General features: G+C 34.8%; 1 protein-coding gene across 7 annotated transcripts in view; it reads left to right on the top strand.

Annotated features, from left to right (window-relative positions):
* The window catches only part of LOC106869147 (5'-AMP-activated protein kinase subunit gamma-1), a 486,366-nt gene that overhangs the window by 458,112 nt on the left and 7,908 nt on the right, over nt 1-20,346 (top strand). For all 7 annotated transcript variants that reach the window (XM_052970373.1, XM_052970371.1, XM_014914748.2 and 4 more), the window contains 10 exons: nt 9,832-9,935; nt 12,128-12,209; nt 12,432-12,490; nt 13,399-13,444; nt 14,711-14,889; nt 15,932-16,012; nt 16,946-17,068; nt 17,852-17,923; nt 18,801-18,875; nt 20,001-20,094. In XM_052970373.1, coding sequence (XP_052826333.1) covers nt 9,832-9,935; nt 12,128-12,209; nt 12,432-12,490; nt 13,399-13,444; nt 14,711-14,889; nt 15,932-16,012; nt 16,946-17,068; nt 17,852-17,923; nt 18,801-18,875; nt 20,001-20,094 — 915 coding nt within the window. The remainder of the gene's footprint in view (nt 1-9,831; nt 9,936-12,127; nt 12,210-12,431; nt 12,491-13,398; nt 13,445-14,710; nt 14,890-15,931; nt 16,013-16,945; nt 17,069-17,851; nt 17,924-18,800; nt 18,876-20,000; nt 20,095-20,346) is intronic.

The raw sequence follows: 20,346 nt of genomic DNA, 5'->3' as shown, positions 1-20,346 counted from the left end.
TGCTGCTAACGTAGTAATGCAACATTACAGCAAGCCTGCTGCTAACGTAGTAATGCAACATTACAGCAAGCCTGCTGCTAACGTAGTAATGCAACATTACAGCAAGCTTGCTGCTAACGTAGTAATGCAACATCACAGCAAGCCTGCTGCTAACGTAGTAATGCAACATTACAGCAAGCCTGCTGCAAACTTAGTAATGCAACATTGCAGCAAGCTTGCTGCTAACCTAGTAATGCAACATCGCAGCAAGCTTGCTGCTAACCTAGTAATGCAACATCGCAGCAAGCTTGCTGCTAACTTAGTAATGCAACATCACAGCAAGCTGAGTAAATGCAACATCATGACATCTTTGATGCTAACTGAGTAATGCAACATTGCAAAATCTTGCTGCTGAGTAATGTTACATCGCAGCAAGCCTGCTGCTAACCTAGAGGTGTATTATCACAAGTGCCATGCTGCTCACCTAGTGGTGCAATATCATGACAGCCAGCTCATTATATTCCCCTGTTTCATGTTTGTGTCTGTATGTGCGTCTAGTTTTAAACAAATTACAGTGATACAAAAGTTTGAATGGCAGCAGTTTCTAAGCTCCCTTATTTTAGGGTTAAACCTGAAATGATAATGAAATGCTGATTTTTCTGAAAACTTTGAGTCATTTATTCCACTTTATATCTAACTTTGCCTCCCCGGATCAATTTACAGCCTTTCTTCTTTCTTTTCCCCTTTCCCCTCTTCTCTCACTCTTTTTATGGGAAGTTATGAAATCTTTTCAGACAATTTCGACACCTGTGATGGCTTCCATTTAAAATTTAATTCATTGCTCTCAGTAGTCTCATTGTCTGTCTGTTTACTGCTTGATTCTAATTTCAAGAGCTGATTGATTGACTTACAACTCGTCTCCTTAAAGGTGTGTGTGTGTGTGTGTGTGTGTGTGTGCATATACATATACATATATATCTGATAGTAGTTTGCGGTTATCCTATTCTGCTTGAAAGAATACTACAGTTTCCAGAGAGGCTTCAATATTGACTGCTGTCGTCAATTTTCCATCTTGCTGCAACAGAACATGTAAATATTATTTTCTGACGATAGTCTCACTTTTTATATTTTTTAATGTTACTCTTGCATATGTGTGTGAGTGTGTTTACAAAATTTTCATCAAATGTTTTTGATTTCATGCTTTTAATTATTTTCTTAAGAGTTCCATATTTGCTTTTGTTATATTTTATCAAAATTCTTTTCATTGATAAGTTGCATTACAGTTACTTCACAAATGTAAGAAGTATAAATATATTGATACTTTCACTTCAGTCTAAAATTATTTTAAAAATAAGTATGTTATTGTCTTTATATTAATTCACATATAGTTCAATATATCACTGTATCCACATACACACACATGCGCGCGTTCTACTGTAGACAAGCTCAGAAATTATGGAAGCAGTATTTCATTCTACAAGTACTTTTGCAGTTTAAGTTTTGGTTTTAATTGTAGCTGTCTCTGTAGTAAAAGTACTCTAAGGTGGAATTCATGTTGCATTTTGCAAATCTAACAGATGCAAGCAGGTGGGAAGAGTGCCTTTATGTTTCTACAATACAGTAACATCAGTCAAAAGATGGGTTTTAATTTTTCTTACTCTATAGTCAAAACAGAATATTAATTTTACAAATAATACATTTTCAAAGGGTTCTCAGGATTTAATTAATGACAATCTTATGTTTTTTTTCTTTTTTTTTTTTTTTTTTTTTTTTTTTTCTTTTTCTTGAATTACTTGAAGTATTAGGACAGTGTGAGAAATTGCATAATTTATGCATTGCTTTATAAGCGGAATTGTCAATTAGACGCAAACGGTCCATTTAAGCATGGTATTTTTTCCAATATTTTAAGTAGCTTATGTGTCTATATTGAGGAGATAAAGATTAACACTATTAGCATAATATACATTTTCAAATTTTTTCATCAGAACTTTTTTTCATTTATTTGTATATACAAAATAAATTGCAAAGCTTTTGTGTTTTCATTGACGACCTGTTTAGTTGGCTTGAATATGTTATTACTATTTACTCACCAGGGACAGGCTAGTAGTAAATTGTGTACACATCATACATTCTATTAAACATCAAATGTAGCTATTCAGTCAGTCAGTTAAATTAGCCACTTACAAAAATTTTAACTCTTTTGGTCTTGTTTCATTGATTTAGCAAGCTTTCATGTTTTTTGTTTTTTTTTTACCCATTTTATAAATTCATTTATCTTCCATATATTTAGTCTTGTTAACTCTAAAACATTATTAATGATATTCTGTTATGGAACAGCTGTGTGGACAACTTGACTGTCTCCTGCAATATTATGTTGCTTCTTAATCAATTTCTGCAAAAACAGCTATGCTTGCTTAGCTATTTCCAGCTTACCACAACAAAATCACTGTATTTTGGACCTTTTCTTCAAAACGATATCTCAAATTTCTTAATGGTATTTTAGACTTATGTTGGCTGATGTTCGGTCTTTGTAGTTAGATAATAATTATTGTTTGTTTTCTCTTGCCAAGAACTATTAGTTATGAATATTTTTTTTTAATTGCACATGATCATTAAATTGTTAACGTGCAAGTTGTAATCTGCAAACAACCATCTGACCATACCTGCATGGAGAAACATTGAAAGCATTAATGTCTTCAAATCATCTTCATTGTTCTATGTCTACTTTTGCATGCATGCATGGATCAGACATGAATATATTGGAGCAGGGTTTTCTGTGGCTGGACACCCCTTCTGATAGCAATCCCTCTCGTTTCCAAGCACGGTAATAATCTCCCAGTTTATCAAATAAGCAGCTTGCACATGGTTATGCCAAGTAGTGGAAACAAAAACTGTTTGAATGAGCCTTTTGCTTACAAAGATCATGCAACATTGTGACTTGTCAAGAAGCCTGACCTGCTTTCACAGTGGACTGCTAGCAAAGGGTGCTGTCTGCACAGAAACAGCAAGGCCATTGTTTACAATCAGCAAACGTAAGGGTTGATGACTAGGAGTACATACTCACCTACACATACACCATGCACACACAAGCGTGTGCATGCATGCACACAAACACATACACACTCATACATATATGACAGGCTTCTTTCAATTTCTATCTATCAAATCCACTTACAAGGCTTTGGTCAGCCTGGGGCTATAGTAGAACAACACTTGCTCAAGGTGTCATGCAGTCAGATTGAAATCACTATATTGAACTGTTTGGTAGAGATTAAAGAACACAGTAGCTATCCAGGAATGGAAATAAAGTTTATAATACAATTCCAATACATAGGCTGCCAAACCATACTTGTCTGATATATTTTTACTTCTTTATTACAGAAGATGCTTTACAAGATGCAACCACCTCTCTATTTCTCTTTTTCTCTATATATATTTCTCTCTCTTTCTCTCTCTCTCTCTCTCTCTCTCTCTCTCTCTATGCCTTTCCTTGATCAAATGTACTTCAACTCTTAGATTCTCATAATACTCACAGTTAACCTTTTCATCTTGACCATGCACAAGACCTATTTATTGGAGTAGAAGAATAGAATGTTGTGACATTTATTAAATGACTCGTTAGATTATTTTTTTCCTACCATCATATTAAATATCCTGGATAAGTATTTATTATTAAACAGAGAATTACTTAGCGTCTTATTTAATGACTTTTTTCCAAGACCTTAATTATTGATTTCAAAAAAGGAATGGTTCCCAAATATCAATGAAGATTTACCTTACCCTTACAACCCATCTTTCCAACATCCACACCACCCCACCCCACTACCTATGATCACCACCTACTGCAGGTTCCTCCATTCTCCCACATGTGCCTATCTGCACACTCTCCATGACATATCTACCATGCTCCCATTCCTATCTACTCCATTTTCTCTCACCATCACTTACTACAGCTATGTCTTCCCCGTCCCTAGACATCTCCCCTTACACTCTTAAGTAACATCCCCCACCTCAGTCCCAATACATCTCCAATGCCATCTATTTCTCTCTCTCTCTCTCTCTCTCTCTCTCTCTCACTCTGTCTCTCTCACTCTGTCTCTCTCTCTCTCTCTTTCTCTCTCACTCTGTCTCTCTCTCTCTCACTCTGTCTCTCTCTCTCTTTCTCTCTCTCTCTCTCTCTCTCTCTCTCTCTCTCTCTCTCTCTCTCTCTCTCTCTCTCTCTCTCTCTCTCTCACCCTGTCTCTCTATCTTTCTCTAACTCTCCTTCCTCATCCTACCGGAGTAGCCATGTATCTCTATTGTTAGACAAATATCTTTGTCCCTTTATTATACTCTAACCGCTCACCTGGCCAACAGTCATTTCCCTTCATCCCACTCCCTCTCTTGGTGACCCCACTGGTGCCATGTAAAAAGCACCCAGTACACTCTGTAAAACGGTTGGCGTTAGGAAGGCATCCTGCCAAAACAGAGAAATGGAGCCTTGTGTAGCTTTCTAGCTTGCCAGCTCCTGTCAAACCATCTAACCCATGCCAGCATGGAAAAATAGATGTTAGATGACGATGATGATGGTGGCAGCAACGTATAAGAGGCACTTTTTCTCAAAATATCATTTCATGACCTATGTAGAGTTGGGTTTATATATTCATGCTTCAGTGCACTAGAACCATTTTTTTCCTAAATAAGTACTACTGAAAGTGGAGCGGGTTGTGCATCCAACATGCTGGAGCACCTTAAAGTATTGTAGATTCTTAGATAAGTGTTAACAATGAAGTTTTCATGTGGAATAGCGACACTTCTGAGATGACAATTTAAGCAAAAACAAAGAATATGAATCAGATATGGACAGAATCAGGGCTGTGGAGTCGGAGTCAGTAAAACTATACCGACTCTGATTCCGACTCACAATATCTTTATTCTTTGATATAAACCAATTATAACACATAGGCCTACTCAAAGTACAAGCGTATGCATATGCTTTACGAGATATGTAGACCACAAGCACTTAATTGCATAAAGAGGAGTCGGAGTCAGAGGTGCCAATAGTAAAGGAGTCAAAATTTTTTGTCTCGACTCCACAGCTCTGGACAGAATTTCTCATTTGTTATATTTGAGAAGAGTCCTAATTAATAAAGCCAATAAACATACTCACTGATTGATGTTTGTCTTAGAATATATTTCTTTTTTTTCTTTTTTTTTTTCCTTTTTTTTCAATGCATTTGACATCTGCTTTATGCCACCACTCCAATTTTTTACTTGCAAAATCAAATTCAGTTTCTCATTTACTTTAAGAAAATGTGTTTGTTCTAATCATCTGACATTTGATCTACGCAACCAAGTCATAACTGAGACAACAGCAGTCTATTTACTCTTGTTTAATGTGAGAAATTTTGTACAAAACATCAGGGCCAAAATTAATTGGACAGCATTAGACTTGAGTTTAAGAAGGGGGCGGTGTTCATGAGATTTATGATTGCATTTTACTTGAGTAAATATGGTAGGTGAAACATATTTATGTTTCAATAGAGGCAAAATTTCAAAGGGGAATAATGTTATATGGCACAATTTCAGCTGAGTGGGTCAGTCAATTACATCAACCCCGCTGCTCAACTGGTACTTATTTTGTCAACCCCAGAAGAATTTGAACTTGGAGCATAAAGATGAACAAAATACTGTTCAACATTTTGCCTGGTCTGCTAACAATTCTGCCATCTCACCACCTTACAATGGTATATTACTGGTACTTATTTTATCAACATTTAAATGGGTAAACAACAGTTAAATTGGTGAAGATTTGAATATTGTAGAGGAGTGAAACTAAAAACTGTAATACTTTGAAGAATGCTCTGTTGTTTCTTCTGTTTATCTTTCTTAATAAATATTAAAATAAAGCAAACAATACGGTCTTTGCATCACTAAGTTTCTTTGTGTTGAATGGAGCTGAGACTTCTCAAATTACAAAGATGGACTGCTCTGTCTATTCATTTCTTTGGAATGTACACCTTACATTTGGCACAATTGTCTTCTACTATAGCCTTAGTTTGGTCACCGTATTAGTGGAATTTGGTTTGTGGAAACTGCAAGAATTGTGTGTGTCTGTCCCTCTGGTCATCCACCCTTTGTGTTATTGTTTACTTTAGTCTAAAAACCAATTTTGTTTGTGTTGTCCTTTATATCTCTGATTTAGTGGTTCAGCAAACAGCAACTGATAGAATATGTACTACATTGAAATGAGTTGTAGGGTCAACATTATCAGCTAAAATCGTTTGAAGGTGGTAGAGACCCCAATGTGACTGCTCCCTAATGACTACAACATCATTGTTTAACGTCTGCTTTCCATGCTGGCATGGGTTGGACCAGTGAAAGAATATCTATGCCTCTGAAGTAATTAACAGGCTTGAACTCCAGTACTTTTATCCCTGATCTGACTCCATAACTTTCCCTTTTCTTCACCCCCCCCCCTTTTAATCAGAAATGATTAATTTAACAAGCATTATTGAGATGTTTTGTTTTCTTCGTATTGTGTTGACTCAAGTGACTCAAATACTGTTACGATAACTTATTGATATTTTAGTTACATCTACCTGTATCTGTCACGTTGCCTGGTATTTTTCCTATGAATAGGAAATTGCTGTCTTCCATCAATGACTGTCTAACTGCTAGCCTGCCATGAAATACAAGTAAAAAAAACATAAAGTATTGCATTTGTTTCTTTATTGATTTATAGGAGTGTACACAACAAATATATACAAGAAATATTTGGTTTGTAAATGGAGAGGTTAGATTTCCTATTATTGTTAGTGTATGCATTTTAGGTGTTGATTCTGAATCCTTCTCATGTGCTTTTAATTAAGGGATGGAACTTATATGTCTGTTTGCATGTGTTGTGCCTCCTTGTCTTGACATGGCATGATAATTGTAAACAAGTGTCACTGTCATACAGGGACATTTGCTTCCAATCTCCCATTGAAAATGCATCTAGTCAAGGAGACAGCTAGTTGGTGACAGGGAGCAGCATCTGGCCATAGAAAATCTGCCTCAATGAATTCTGTCTGATCCATGCAAGCATGAGAAAATGAAAGTCAAAACAATGATGGTGATGATTACATTATCTGCACATAGTTAAGCTCGCTTGTATGGATTAAGACTAATAGAAAAACAAAAACAAAAACAATTGGTAATTTAGAACCGTGTGCAAACTAACTTTGCTACAAGTAATACAACAAAGAACAATCAGTCTGTTACCAAAATAAAAGAGGAGGCGAATAAATAGACAGAAACATTTTTAACAAACATGTGAGTTATTGTACTCTAGTTATATTCACAAGCGTATCAACCATAGCCTTAAAAAAATAGTGAAATGAGAACAAGTGTAAACATTGGTGAGGCTTAGTGAATGAAATATTTTGCTTCTATTAATAACCATTAACAATCACTTCAGAAGTGTATATGAAAGTAGTAGCTAACAGTACAGCCTACATAATTAGGCACCAGAATTTAGAAGAGAAAATAGGATTTTATTTTGCAACCAGTTTGACTAATACTGAAGTAGGACTGAAATGGCATAGAAAACTAAAAACTGGACCCTCATATTTCTGGATTAAGGGTATTATATTTTGGTGTGCACATATGACCAAAGATACCTATGTGGGTTTGGCATGAACACAGAGAAATGAAAATAAGTAGGACCAGGTTGAGTTCTAGATTTAAGCAATTTTACTTTATTAAACCAATACCATGAGGTCAAACTTGAGATACTTGTTACAATATCAATAAATATTACAGTTCAGCTTATAAAAATCTAAAGATTTTAATAAACAATACTTGATTAAAAAATGCAGTATATTGATTCACTACTGAAGAACATACTTTGAACCATTCTAAAACGTTCCAGTTTATAATCACAAATAAATGAATTCAGTTGGATTGCCTATGTTCAGCCCATTGCAGGATGAAGGCCTCAGCACGTTCTCTCCACCTTCTGATGTGAAGGCTGTGAATCAAAGCTTGACATTATACTAGTTGGATGAGCCTACCTTGCCACACTGGCTCTTCATCAGTGTTTCTCAAACTATCTGATGTGGTGTACCGGCAGTTTTGTTTTTTTCCCCAATATACCAAGGACTGGTAATATTAATTTATACCAGAAACAATATATATAATGAATATAATAAAAGTTGACAATTTTTTTTATCTTATATTTATTTTGTAAACAAATAATACAGTGTTACATAAGCATTTTATAATGCTTCTTTCTTTTCTGGAAACTTGCCACGTACCAGCAGCTGATGGCTCACAGACTGGCACCAGTCCACAGACCACCACTTCAAGTAGCACTGCTCTACTTGGCATAGTAGATGGGTGCAGTTTTCATACTCTTACCCAGGAGTAGTTAAGTTGATTACATTGGCCCCCAGTACTCAACCGGTACTTATTTTATCCACCTATATGAATTTCATTTGTTGAATAGTATAATAAGCTCCAAACACACAAGTTATCAACTGATAACTGATTTACTCACATAAGAAAAAACCAACAGAAAATACATGTTAGTGTTTCTGTAAACCTTCACATGCATATACATCTATATAAGTATATTGTATGCTGAATGCCATAAATGCAGCAATATTAAACAACTTATTGACTTTTAATATTGGAACTGGGCCACAAGTTTCAAAGGAAACATACTGTGAGTTTAGTAAAGTGTTTGATTGAGACATTGATACAGGAAGGAAGAAAAACAAAGTCAAACCTGACAGAATTGAAACGGATTTTTTTCTTTCTTCTTTTTCATTTTATTTTCTCACTTGTTGGGTCTGAAAGACCAGAGGGATTGTTACATAGACTAGTGGCACCTTGGGCCAGTGTCTTCTACTATAGCCTTGGGCCAACTAAAGCCTTGTGAGTGGTAGACGGAAACTGAAAGAAGCCCGTCGTATATGTTGGTGTGCTTGTGTATTAAGTGAGGTGAAAGAAATATGACTTTAACCCTTTAGCATTTAAACCAGCCATATCAGTCACAAAGATTCTTTGTGTTTCATGTTCAGACTGGCCAAATCCAGCCTCTCACACCTACCCCATAGTGTCATTCTAAAAATAAACCGTCACATCATCAGTATCTCAAAGCTATGGTGATACATGATTAATTAAAACAATGTCAATTACATTTGAGGAGTAATCTGAATGCTAAAGTGTTAACGAAGGTCTAATAAATCACATTAGAATGATTTGGTGTGCTATTTTAATTGAATTTGTGTGGTTTGCATTTAGGAGATAAATATTCTTAAAATTAATCATCTTTGACTAAAATCAAGATTATGTGAGATGAACAAAATTATTGTTTGTTTTAAACTCTTATGTATTCCCACCCATCTTTATACAATGGTGGGTAGCCATGTTTCTTTATTGCACCTCTGCTTGTCTCTCTGTACCCTTTCAACACTTGGCATAAAACCACCTCCCCTTCTCAAATACTCTGCCACTTTGTAGTGGTGGTGGGGGGGGGGGTTCTTTTTCCCCTGTTCTTTTTCTTCTTATAATTTACTTGGCAATCTCACTGGTGCCAGTGGAATGATAAAAGCTCCCGGTACACTCTGTAAAGTGGTTGGCACTAAGAAGGTCGGCCAGCAGTAGAAACCATGCCAAAGCTGTCACTGAAACACGAAGCATCCCCGAGGCCTGCTGGATGCTGTCAAACCATCCAACCCATGCCAGTTTGGAAAATAGGTGTTAAATGAGGATGATGTTGACACATAAAAAGATTACTTCCTTAAAATTAAATGCTACCTTTTTCCTTTGCAACTTAATCCATATGATCGATTCTCTAAAGTAACCTATATTTTCTCTTTATTTCAGATGAGAGTCACAAGCAGATGTTTGCCAAATTCATGAAATCACACAAATGCTATGACCTCATTCCAACAAGTGCAAAATTAGTGATATTTGATACACAATTAATGGTAATTGTTTGATTCTTTTTATTTAATTTTTTTGTACCTCCCTTCATAAGATAAAAGTTTACTTTTAAATATTTTTAGAACTACTGAAGATTTGAATGTTTTTAAAATTCCATGCTAGTAAATCTACTTTCCATACAGAAATCAGAGCCAGTAATATTTAGCGTGTATCTGTGATCGTTTAGTATATGAACACAATGAAATATTCCCAGTTATGTCAAAGAATTTTATTTAAAAGACATAAATGATTCTGAATACGTGCTCTCTCTCTCTCTCTTTCTCTCTCTCTCTCTCTCTCTTTCTCTCTCTCTCTCTTTCTCTCTCTCTCTCTCTCTCTCTCTCTCTCTCTCTCTCTCTCTCTCTCTCTCTCTCTGCTTAGAAGAGGAAGGGTAGTGACTAGTGTTGGAGTAAGTTGTCCTTACACTGGAGACCTGGTCCAAATGCTTCCAACAGTGTAGACTCTACTAAAGGTACCTGAGTGCCAGGTGGAGATGTCAAGCCAAGGTGACGGAGTAAGTCTGCTCTGCAGGTGCAAAACCTATTTTTAGGAAAATGAGCAATGTGAGTTATTGATTGCATTCATGTTTCTCCTAATAATGTTTGACAACCAGAAACCAAAACTAGGTTCTAAACAAACTAACAAAGGAGCTTTCATAAAGTCGCTTGATATGCTAGAAATCACAGCCACATTTTCCTTGAATCACACCCTACTATCTTAAAGATGTTTAAGATTACATCTTAGATGATATAATATTAAAATTATGATGCTTGAACATAAAAAAGAAAAAGGAGTTGTATCGTTAAGGAGCTAACTTTGTAACCATGTTGTTTTGGGTTCAATTCCACTGCATGGCACCTTGAGCAAGTGTCTTATACTATAGCCCTGGACCAATCAATGCCTTGTAAGTGAAACTGTGTGGCAGGCTGCTCTGTATGTGTGTGTCCTTGTGTCTGTATTTGTCCCCTTCCACCACTTGACAACCAGGGACTGAACCAGGAACCATGTGGTTGGAAGGCAAGCTTCTTAACCACACAGCCACATTTGCATCTTATAAAAAATGCAATAAAAAGTTAGCACTAATTTAAAGTGGTTGAAAGAAGAGACATTATTCTAGAAAGACAAATTACGAACATCTTCTTCCAAGATAATCCTTTATTTCACAATTTTTGTTATTTATTGACAATGCTTTGGATTCTCAATCTTTGCATGTCTTTATGTGATGTGTAATTACGACAATGATGATGATTGACTGTTCAATTGTTGTATTGCTTCATGAGTGTTTCTTTTCCGAGATTGCTGTAGGATAGAATGCTTCTATCAATCTGCTGAATGATTGATAAATGACTAATGTCAGCCTTCACAGGAGTTGTTTATCTTGGAGTAGTGGGTCTCAACTGAGGTCCACATGACGCTTGTGAGTGTGGGGGTGGGGTGGGAGTTCCGTATGAGATTTAGTTCTTAAAACTTATGTGCAATAAATTGTCTGGACTTCTACAAGACACAAAATGTCTTAATAATTTCTTTGTTAAATATTGACTGGTTATGAGTATTCACCCAGGTAAAATTGGAATCAAAGAGGTCTTTGGACTAAAAAGGGTTGAGAACCCTTGCCTTAAAGGTATCTTCCTGGGCTTCAGCAAAATAATTTCAAAGTGTACAATCAAAGACAGGAAGTTATTTAGTCTCAAAAGTACTTTGATCAAGGAGACCAATGATCGAAAGCATCCCAGTTATGACCATCCTGTCTTTTACCTATGTGCAGAGAACTTCAGCTTAGGTGTTTTCACCCTAGGTTCAATTCTACTGGCCAAAAAATTAGAAAAAGATATTTTGTTCAAGCGAAAGAAACCGTTTGCAATGTAGATGAACAGTGGTTGGTGGAGAGGATTTCCATATTTAGTAAAACTGTGATCTACGTTGTTTCAAAACACTCTCTTTTGAAGAATGAAGTTATTTTAGTACAACTGAAATTTTGATTGTTTTTATTCAGGATTTTAATTTTTAGTCAATATTTATAACTTGGTATATATTTGTAACTTGCTTCTGTACATTACTCCATGGGTCCCACCATTTGCTACACCAGCTATCTTGTATTTGCTCTCCTTCACTTTGTGGTTTTATTCCACCAACAGCTACTCTGGCTTGTTGTTCACGCGTCCAGAAATCACTGAATGTTGTTTTTAATTTGTTTCAGGTTAAGAAAGCATTTTTTGCTCTTGTCTACAACGGAGTAAGAGCAGCACCTCTGTGGGACAGTGCAAAGCAAGATTATGTCGGTAAGTTGTTACAGCAGTGAATTCTTTTCCATTATTTAAAACATTTCATGTAACTTAATACTTATATATGTATCCTCAACAAATATCCAAGCTATGTATCTGCAAATGTGTACATGCATACCTACAACTGTTATTAAATTATCAATCCATAAGTTATATTTTCTAGAATTTAAGTCAAGCATATTTTTCACTTTAATATCCTGACCTTATTCTCTCTTACAGGCATGTTAACGATTACTGATTTTATTAGTATTCTGCAGAAGTACTACAAAGCTCCTTTAGTAAGTATTTTTACACCATTTCAAAATACATTTTGTTTGTTTGTTTGTTTTGTTGAAAATTACCAATTAGTTTAAAATACTGTTTTCTTTTTGTTTTTGTTTTTGTTTTTGTTTTTTTACAAGTTTTGAGGTGTGGACTGTGGTCATGCTGGGACCATCACTATCAAAAGTATCAGTTGATTATATTGGCACCAGTACTTTGTTTCGTATTTATTTTATTGATTCCATAAAGATCAAACGGCAAAGTTGATCTTTGCATAAAGAGTTATTAGCTATGCTTAAACTAAACACCACAAGTAGTCTTGTTTGATGCTCTGATTCTGATCAAACTCACCAATACCTGTACACAATCCCTTCTCTCTCTCTCACCTATATTTGTAGCTACCAAATTTTACCAGCTATCCTTTCCAACACAAGGCTGTGGTAGAAAGCAGAATTATGTGACTGGAAAGCAAATTTCTTAACCACAGGCCATGCCTCCCATACTTTGAAATTTTATAGAGAAATAGTAACGATTGTTCCAGTAAAGCCATATTTAATACATTCAAATGCACTCAGATGTGAGAAAACCTGCTATGGAGATAGCCCCAGGAGAAAATTCTCCTCTCAGACATAGGTGTAAACACAAGAGGAGTTGTAAATGATATCATTGGATTGTCAGACATGCATTTCTGTGTCACTTCACTTTGGACATTACACTTTGTCAGCTATGAACACCAAATGTCATTCACAGCCTGATAAGAACAAAATTATTCTTTTTGAAACAGCAAATGGAATATTATGCTGGTGTGTACAGAGCTTAGTCAAACTAGAATCAAATAATGTTGCAAAAAGCTGTGTTGAATGAAATGTATTTGTGTAAAGTCACATTGAACTGACTTTTATACTTAAATATTTTATAATTTCAGGCTCATATGGAAGAATTAGAAGAACACAAAATTGATACTTGGAGAGGTATGTCCATGGTTACAATAATCTTTCCATTCTAATATACAGGTTTAGGTTTCTTAATTGAGAACTTAAGATTGAAATCTGTCTTTAAGAAGGTGTTTTGGGTAATAAACATGGTTGAGGCAAAGAGGTCATGTTCAAACTGACTCATCCATATTCATTTAACTATCTAATATATTGCTTTCCATATTCAATTGACTATCCAATCTATTGCTTTCAAATTTTAGCACAAGGCCAGCAATTTCGTGGTGAGGTCATAAGTTGATTACATCGACCCCAGTACTCATCTGGTACTTATTCTATCAACCCCAAAAGAATGAAAGGTAAATTGACCTCAGTGCTATTTGAACTCAGAACATTTAGATGGACAAAATGCTGCTAAGTATTTTGCTGGACATGCTGACAATTCTGCCAACTCACCACCTTGATATTTCTCATTGTGAAGCGGCAGCATTTCGTCTGTCTTTACATTCTGAGTTCAGATTCCACCAAGGTCAACTTTGCCATTCACCCTTTTCAGCTCAATAACATAAATACCAGCTGAACACTGGAGTTAATGTAATCAACTTACCCCCTCCCCTGGGCTTGCTGGCCTTGTGCCAAAATTTGAAACCACTATATTATCTTATGAGACGACAAATAATCTTACAAAGCTTCATGCTTCTATCTTTTCATTTACCTTAGTTTCAGACTTTGAAACTATTCAGTGCAAACATTCTCACTTTAGCTGCCCAATCCAATAGAATAATTGGTTTTGTATGATGAGTTACTTCTTTTTCAGCTATTCTTAGTTTCAACTACCTCATTGCTCTTATCAACATTGTTATTAGCAGTTTTGGGATTGGCAACCAACCTACAGCATTTATTCTCAGTTTTCTATTTTCATGTATAAGTCTTGATTTCTATATATCTTTATTTCTATAGTTTTACGTATTCTTTGTCGATGAATGGCCTTAGCAGTTTCGTTGGTATTTGGTGAATAGTTCTTAGAGTTTTTGCTTTTTATTTCAATAGTTTCTTTGAATGCTTTTCAACAAGAATTCTGATTAATAAAACATAGAATGGATGGATATTAAAAGACAAAGATTTAACATATTTATTCAGTATTTTGAGAAAAATAATTTTACTGCTTACATTAAATATAAGGTAGAAGAGAATTTCTAAGTTTCACAGTTATAAGAAGACAATGATTTTCTAAACATGGATTCTTGAATTTTATCTGTCAATGATCTTGAAACAAACTGATTTTTTTTTTTTAAACTTTTTCAGAAGTTTTAAAGGACAAACAAAAACCATTTGTTCACATAGAGCCTGATGCTAGTTTATTTGAAGCTGTGAAAACATTAATAATGAACCATGTTCATCGGTTGCCTGTGATTGACAAAAACACGGGCAATGCTATATATATATTAACGCATAAAAGGATCTTAAGATTTATGTATCTTTATGTAAGTAGACCTTTATTGATTGTCTTGATTTTGTTTCTGTTCAAATATTAACATTTTTAATACAACACACACTCTCTCTCTCTCTCTCTCTCTTCATACACACACACACACACACACACACAGTCAGTCTACTTGCTAGAAATCATAACCAAATTTTCTTTGGCATGATATTGCCTGAAAAACAGAAATGCCACCTACAAAGGTTTTTAAACAAAAACACATAACTATAAAAGTTTCCTTCAAACTTTCAATTTCATATTTCAAAAAATATTCTGACAGTGAATATTCAAAAGAAAATCAGGCATGGCTTACCCCCTGATGATCAAAACAACCAATTCTAGAGTACAGGGTTTTGGAGCCTTTCAATTATACTGTATTAAAGAATTCTATACTATTACACCAAGAAAATTACCTCAATTTAACAGTTGAACAACTTGGAAAAGTTAAAAGACACTTAGTGATTTATAAAGAACTTGGCATGGTTTACTGCCAAACTTTAAGACTTAGTACTATAACATCTTGGGGTTCAAAGGCCCCACAGCTTCTTCAGTACCTTCCCACTAGATCAAAATAGTAGAACAAATCATTCTCTAATGTATTTCGATTTTGAAAATAATCAAAAATGTACCTGAGATTCAGTGAAATAACTAATTTTATTATCATGCTGCTGTTTAGAATATTTCAATTTGAGAAATATGGGAGATAACTCTGGAATGATTTAGTTTCAACATCTTAAAAGACCTTTCCATAAAATTGAGAGGGATGGTCTGTAACTGGAGATTTTTTTATCACAGATCTTGGAGGTACTCTCAATCATCTTAGTATCAAAAATGTCATGTCTTAATTGTTTAAATAGCAGTAAAAAAAGAAAAAAACACTTTAAACTGAAATTTAAAATGTAACTTAAAAATGAAATTTTGAATTCCTCCTCAGTATTTTATCCGGTCAGAAGAGCTTCTATATTTTTGTGTCAGCCTAATTAAGAAATCAATTTTTTTAATCTTTTAACTATATTTTTAATTAATTTTTTTTTTTTCTTCAGATTAATGACCTCCCTAGACCAGATTTCATGCATCAGACTTTGGCTGAGCTCAATATCGGAACTTATGAGAATATTATCACAGTAAGTAAATGTATTATCATTTTTCAGACAAAGGTTTAAATTATAAAATAAATTTCTTTAAGATGTATTAAAATCTTCCTGGATTTAGAGCATTTAATGACTCACAATTATTTCCACTCTGTACCCTTTGAAATAATTAGAAGTTTATTATTGTTATTGTGGTGAGCTGGCAGAATCGTTACAATGTTGGACAAAATGCCTAGTGGTATTTCTTATGAATCATTACATTGTGAGTTCAAATTCTACTGCAGTAGATTTTTCTTTTCATTCTTTCGTAGTTAATAAAATAAGTACCAGTGGAAGACTAGGGTCAGTGTTATTTGACTTACTCCTCCTCTAACATTGCTGGCCTTGTGCAAAAATTTGAAGCCATTCTTCTTATTTGCCTGGTGGCTGTGGTGAAAGAAGTTGTTTGGTGGACAAAGCTGAAAGGCATGAGGACAGATCCATTCCTCTTTGGTAGAGCTCTCATTGACTTCTTCAAGTTTAACTTGAAAAGGAAATTGAGAGTGGAGGGAGAAGTGTTGTCCTCGAGTGAGTTTATTGAAAGATGGGTGAAAGTTGTGAAAATGGCAAGAGTGGATGGTACCTCTTTAAGTGTAGACTTGTGAGTCAGAGAGAAGGAATTGGAGAGGGCACTTGCTCGTGTGGTTCCTAGATTATCCCTAGAGGCCTTCCTGTATCAGGAGGGCCACATCTCTATCATCCTCCCCACTACATTTTTTTTAAAAACTTTTGTATGTTATGCATTTATCCCTTTTTTTTCCAGTGTATACTGTGTATACTTTATTTCTTTCTTTCCTCCCTTTTTTTTTTTACCATTTCATTATATGTAAAACCTCTTTTATGTCTGTCTTGGTATTGTCCTCCCTCGTCTTTTGCCCTTGTGGCAAATAAATAAAACCATTCTTCTTATCTTATTATTTGTTTCAGGCTGGGCCAGACACACCAATCATCAAAGCATTAAACTTATTTGTAGAACATCGTATATCAGCACTACCAGTAGTTGATGAACAGGGCAAAGTCGTAGATGTATATGCTAAATTTGATGTGATTGTAAGTAACATTCAGTTGAATATTTCTTTTATTGAGTGCTAAGTAAATGCTGTACTAGAGAAATTACTAAATAATTCATGTGTATGATTCAGCTCACTTGATTGTTTACAATAAGTCAAAAGATTATCTAGAACATTCTTAGATACTGTCTTGGTGAAGACAACAAGAAATCCATCCACTATAGAAACTTTCGTCATTTAACGTTCACTTTTTCATACTTGCATGGGCCAAATGGAATTTGATGGAACAAGATTTTCTACAGTTGGTTGCCCTTCCTGTTGCCAACCCCAGCATGGTTGCATTCCAATGACTGAAACCAGTAAAGGATAAAAGACACATGCACACACAATACTCTTCCCTCTTTCTCTTTAATTTTTTTGTCTCTATTTTTCTCTCCCCCTTACTTCTTTCATTCAAATACTGTACAGAAAGAGGAAAAGATTTTAACATTGTAAATAACGAATGATCCAAAACAATTTTTCTTCACTATAAAACATTCCTGCTGAAAAGTGTTCCATGTTATAAAATAGAACATTGTCTTGAATGGCACAACAATGCAGAGTGGACTATAATAACTGTTATAATTTAATTACTCATAGTCTAATATAATATTGTATCAGACTATGAATAATTAAATTATAGCAGTTATTATAGTCACTCTGCATTGTTGTGCCATTCAAGACATGTTATATTTTACAAACAATACACAATGCTTCAAGCGAACTACAATATTCTCCAGTTCCATGATATGTTTCAAATAATTCTTACCTTTTTTTTTTACAGAATCTTGCTGCTGAAAAGACATACAATAATTTAGATGTTACAATATCTCAAGCTTTAGAACATAGAACAGCTGTAAGTATTGCCTTGCATCACATTATTTTCATATTCAAATTACTCTGTAAAAAGACTTTTTTTTTTCTTAAAGAATTCTATTTTCATTATGGAAAATTTGCTTTGGGTTCCTGTGTGTTCTATTAGGACTGAAGTGATGTATCCTATAACTCAGTGGTTCTCAACTGGGGACCATGTAAGCTACAAGACATGAAATATTCTGACAATTCTTTTTATACAATTCCTGATGATATCCAATTACAAAAATATAATGGGACTTATTTAGAACCTCAAATGGGTATGGGTGTCCATTAGAGTGAAATAAGAATCGAAGGAATCCACAGGCAAAAAGTGGTTGAGAACCACTACTATAAATGATATGCTGTGTTCAAGAAGGTCTGCCCATCATAGCAAAGCTGAGGTTCTTTTCTACTCTAGGCACAAGGCCCGAAATTTCTAGGGGCAGGGTCCAGTCGATTAGATTGACCCCAGTATGCAACTGGTACTTAATTTATCGACCCCGAAAGGCACAAGGGCTGCAGCTTTTAGTGGAGGGGTCAGTTGATACCACCAGGCTTTAGTATTTGACTGGTACTTTATTTAATAAACCTTGGATCAAGGAAAAGCAAAGACTGCCCTTGGTGGAATTCGAACTCAGAATATAAAGAGTTGAAACAAATTGCAAAGAATTTTTTCTTTTTCCCAAACACTGATTCTAACGGCTCTAAAACCATAAAAATAATTTGTAAATTTTCTTCAGAATTGAGAAAATTATGAGACTGAGTAATAAATTTGTCTATAGTTTTCACTGACATTCTTCAAAAATATTATAATAAATGTACATTTTCATTTTTTTGAAAAACTGAATTTTTGTTTTTTTTTTTCTGTTTTTTGGTAGGGATTTGAAGGTGTTGTTAAATGTCAGAATACCGAAACCTTGAACATAATAATAGAAAGACTTGTGATGGCTGAGGTAAGTTAGATTGCAACCATATTATTCTACTTTAATTAACATTAGAGTTAATTAAAGTTAATAGTCCTGTAAACCACTACGCCATATGCCCGTGGGCATATGGCGTAGTGGTTAAGAGCGCAGGCTACTAACCCCAAGATTCCGAGTTCGATTCCAGGCAGTGACCTGAATAATAATAATAATTATGATAACATCGAAAAATACCTTAAGAATGAGAATGTCTCTTAAATATAGAACTGTAAATCAGTCCCTGTTATTCTGATATATTATTCTGATGCAAGTGTAACTTTTCCAAAATGAGAAATACTTGGCCATTGCTGATTAGCCATACTGACTTCTAGAATGATGAAGCTTCTTTAGCTGAAAGTGAATTAAAATAATCTTAAAGCAAATTAAAAGAATCTCAAAGAAATTAAAATGACCTTGGAACAAATTTTTCAAAAATTACCTCAAAATCACAGTATTTATGTAGCTCCTCTACATCAAGAAAACTACTCTGCTCTGGCCCCTTCTCACATACTTTTTAGCCTTTGTCACCTTGTGTAAAGGGACTCTTTCAAAGTTCATAGTCCTGTAAATCTGTACGATAGTGTCACTTGTGTTGGTGGCACAACAAAAAGCACTTACTATATACTGTACAGTGGTTGGTGTTGGGGAGAGCATCCATTCATATGTTGCTATGGTATATTGTCGTCGTCGTTTAATGTCTGCTTCCCATGCTGGCATGGGTTGGGCAGTTTGAGGACTGGCAAGCCAGGAGGCTGCACTCCAATCTGATTTGGCAAGGTTTCTACTGATGGATGCCCTACCTAATGCCAACTACTCCAGGAGTGTAGTGGGTGCTTTTTACATGTCACTGGCACAGATGCCAGCCACGCTCAAATGGTTCTTTTTACATGCCACCAGCACAGGTGCCATAAGTGCTTTATGTTGTTTCATTTATATTTATGTAATTATATTTTAATTATTTTCAAAATCTACCAAATTCTTTGAATATTTTATCAACAGTTAATAAACTGACATGGTGTGGATTTTTTATTTTTTAATTCCTCTTAAAATACATAAACAATATCTATTTCTGAGTTAACTTTTCTTAATAAGTTTCAATATTTATTACATTTTCAGGTTCATCGGCTTGTGGTTGTTGATAAAGAAGATCACGTCAAGGGAATTCTGTCTTTATCCGATCTACTCACTTTCTTAGTTCTTAATCCAATGGGTAAAATATGAATTATTTTTTTCTATTTACATTTAACTTTCTCCCTGCTTTATGAACATGGAGAGGTTTTCAATTATATTGTTTCTCTTTGTTTTCTATTCAGCTTTTGGGGCCTTTTTTTTTTTTTTTTTTTTTTTTTGGGCAATATTAACCAGATAGAGGGTTTATTTTTACCATTGCTCTAGCATGGCATTCTTTACCCTGTTTTAGTATAGTTTTTAGTTTTTCACAATTTTACTTTCTTTACAACTG

This window comes from Octopus bimaculoides, chromosome 9 (assembly GCF_001194135.2).
Source record: "Octopus bimaculoides isolate UCB-OBI-ISO-001 chromosome 9, ASM119413v2, whole genome shotgun sequence".
In the NCBI taxonomy this organism is placed as follows: Eukaryota; Metazoa; Mollusca; class Cephalopoda; order Octopoda; family Octopodidae; genus Octopus; species Octopus bimaculoides.
The sequence above is the reverse complement of the archived record's forward strand: the minus strand, read 5'-3'. Positions and strand labels throughout refer to the sequence as shown.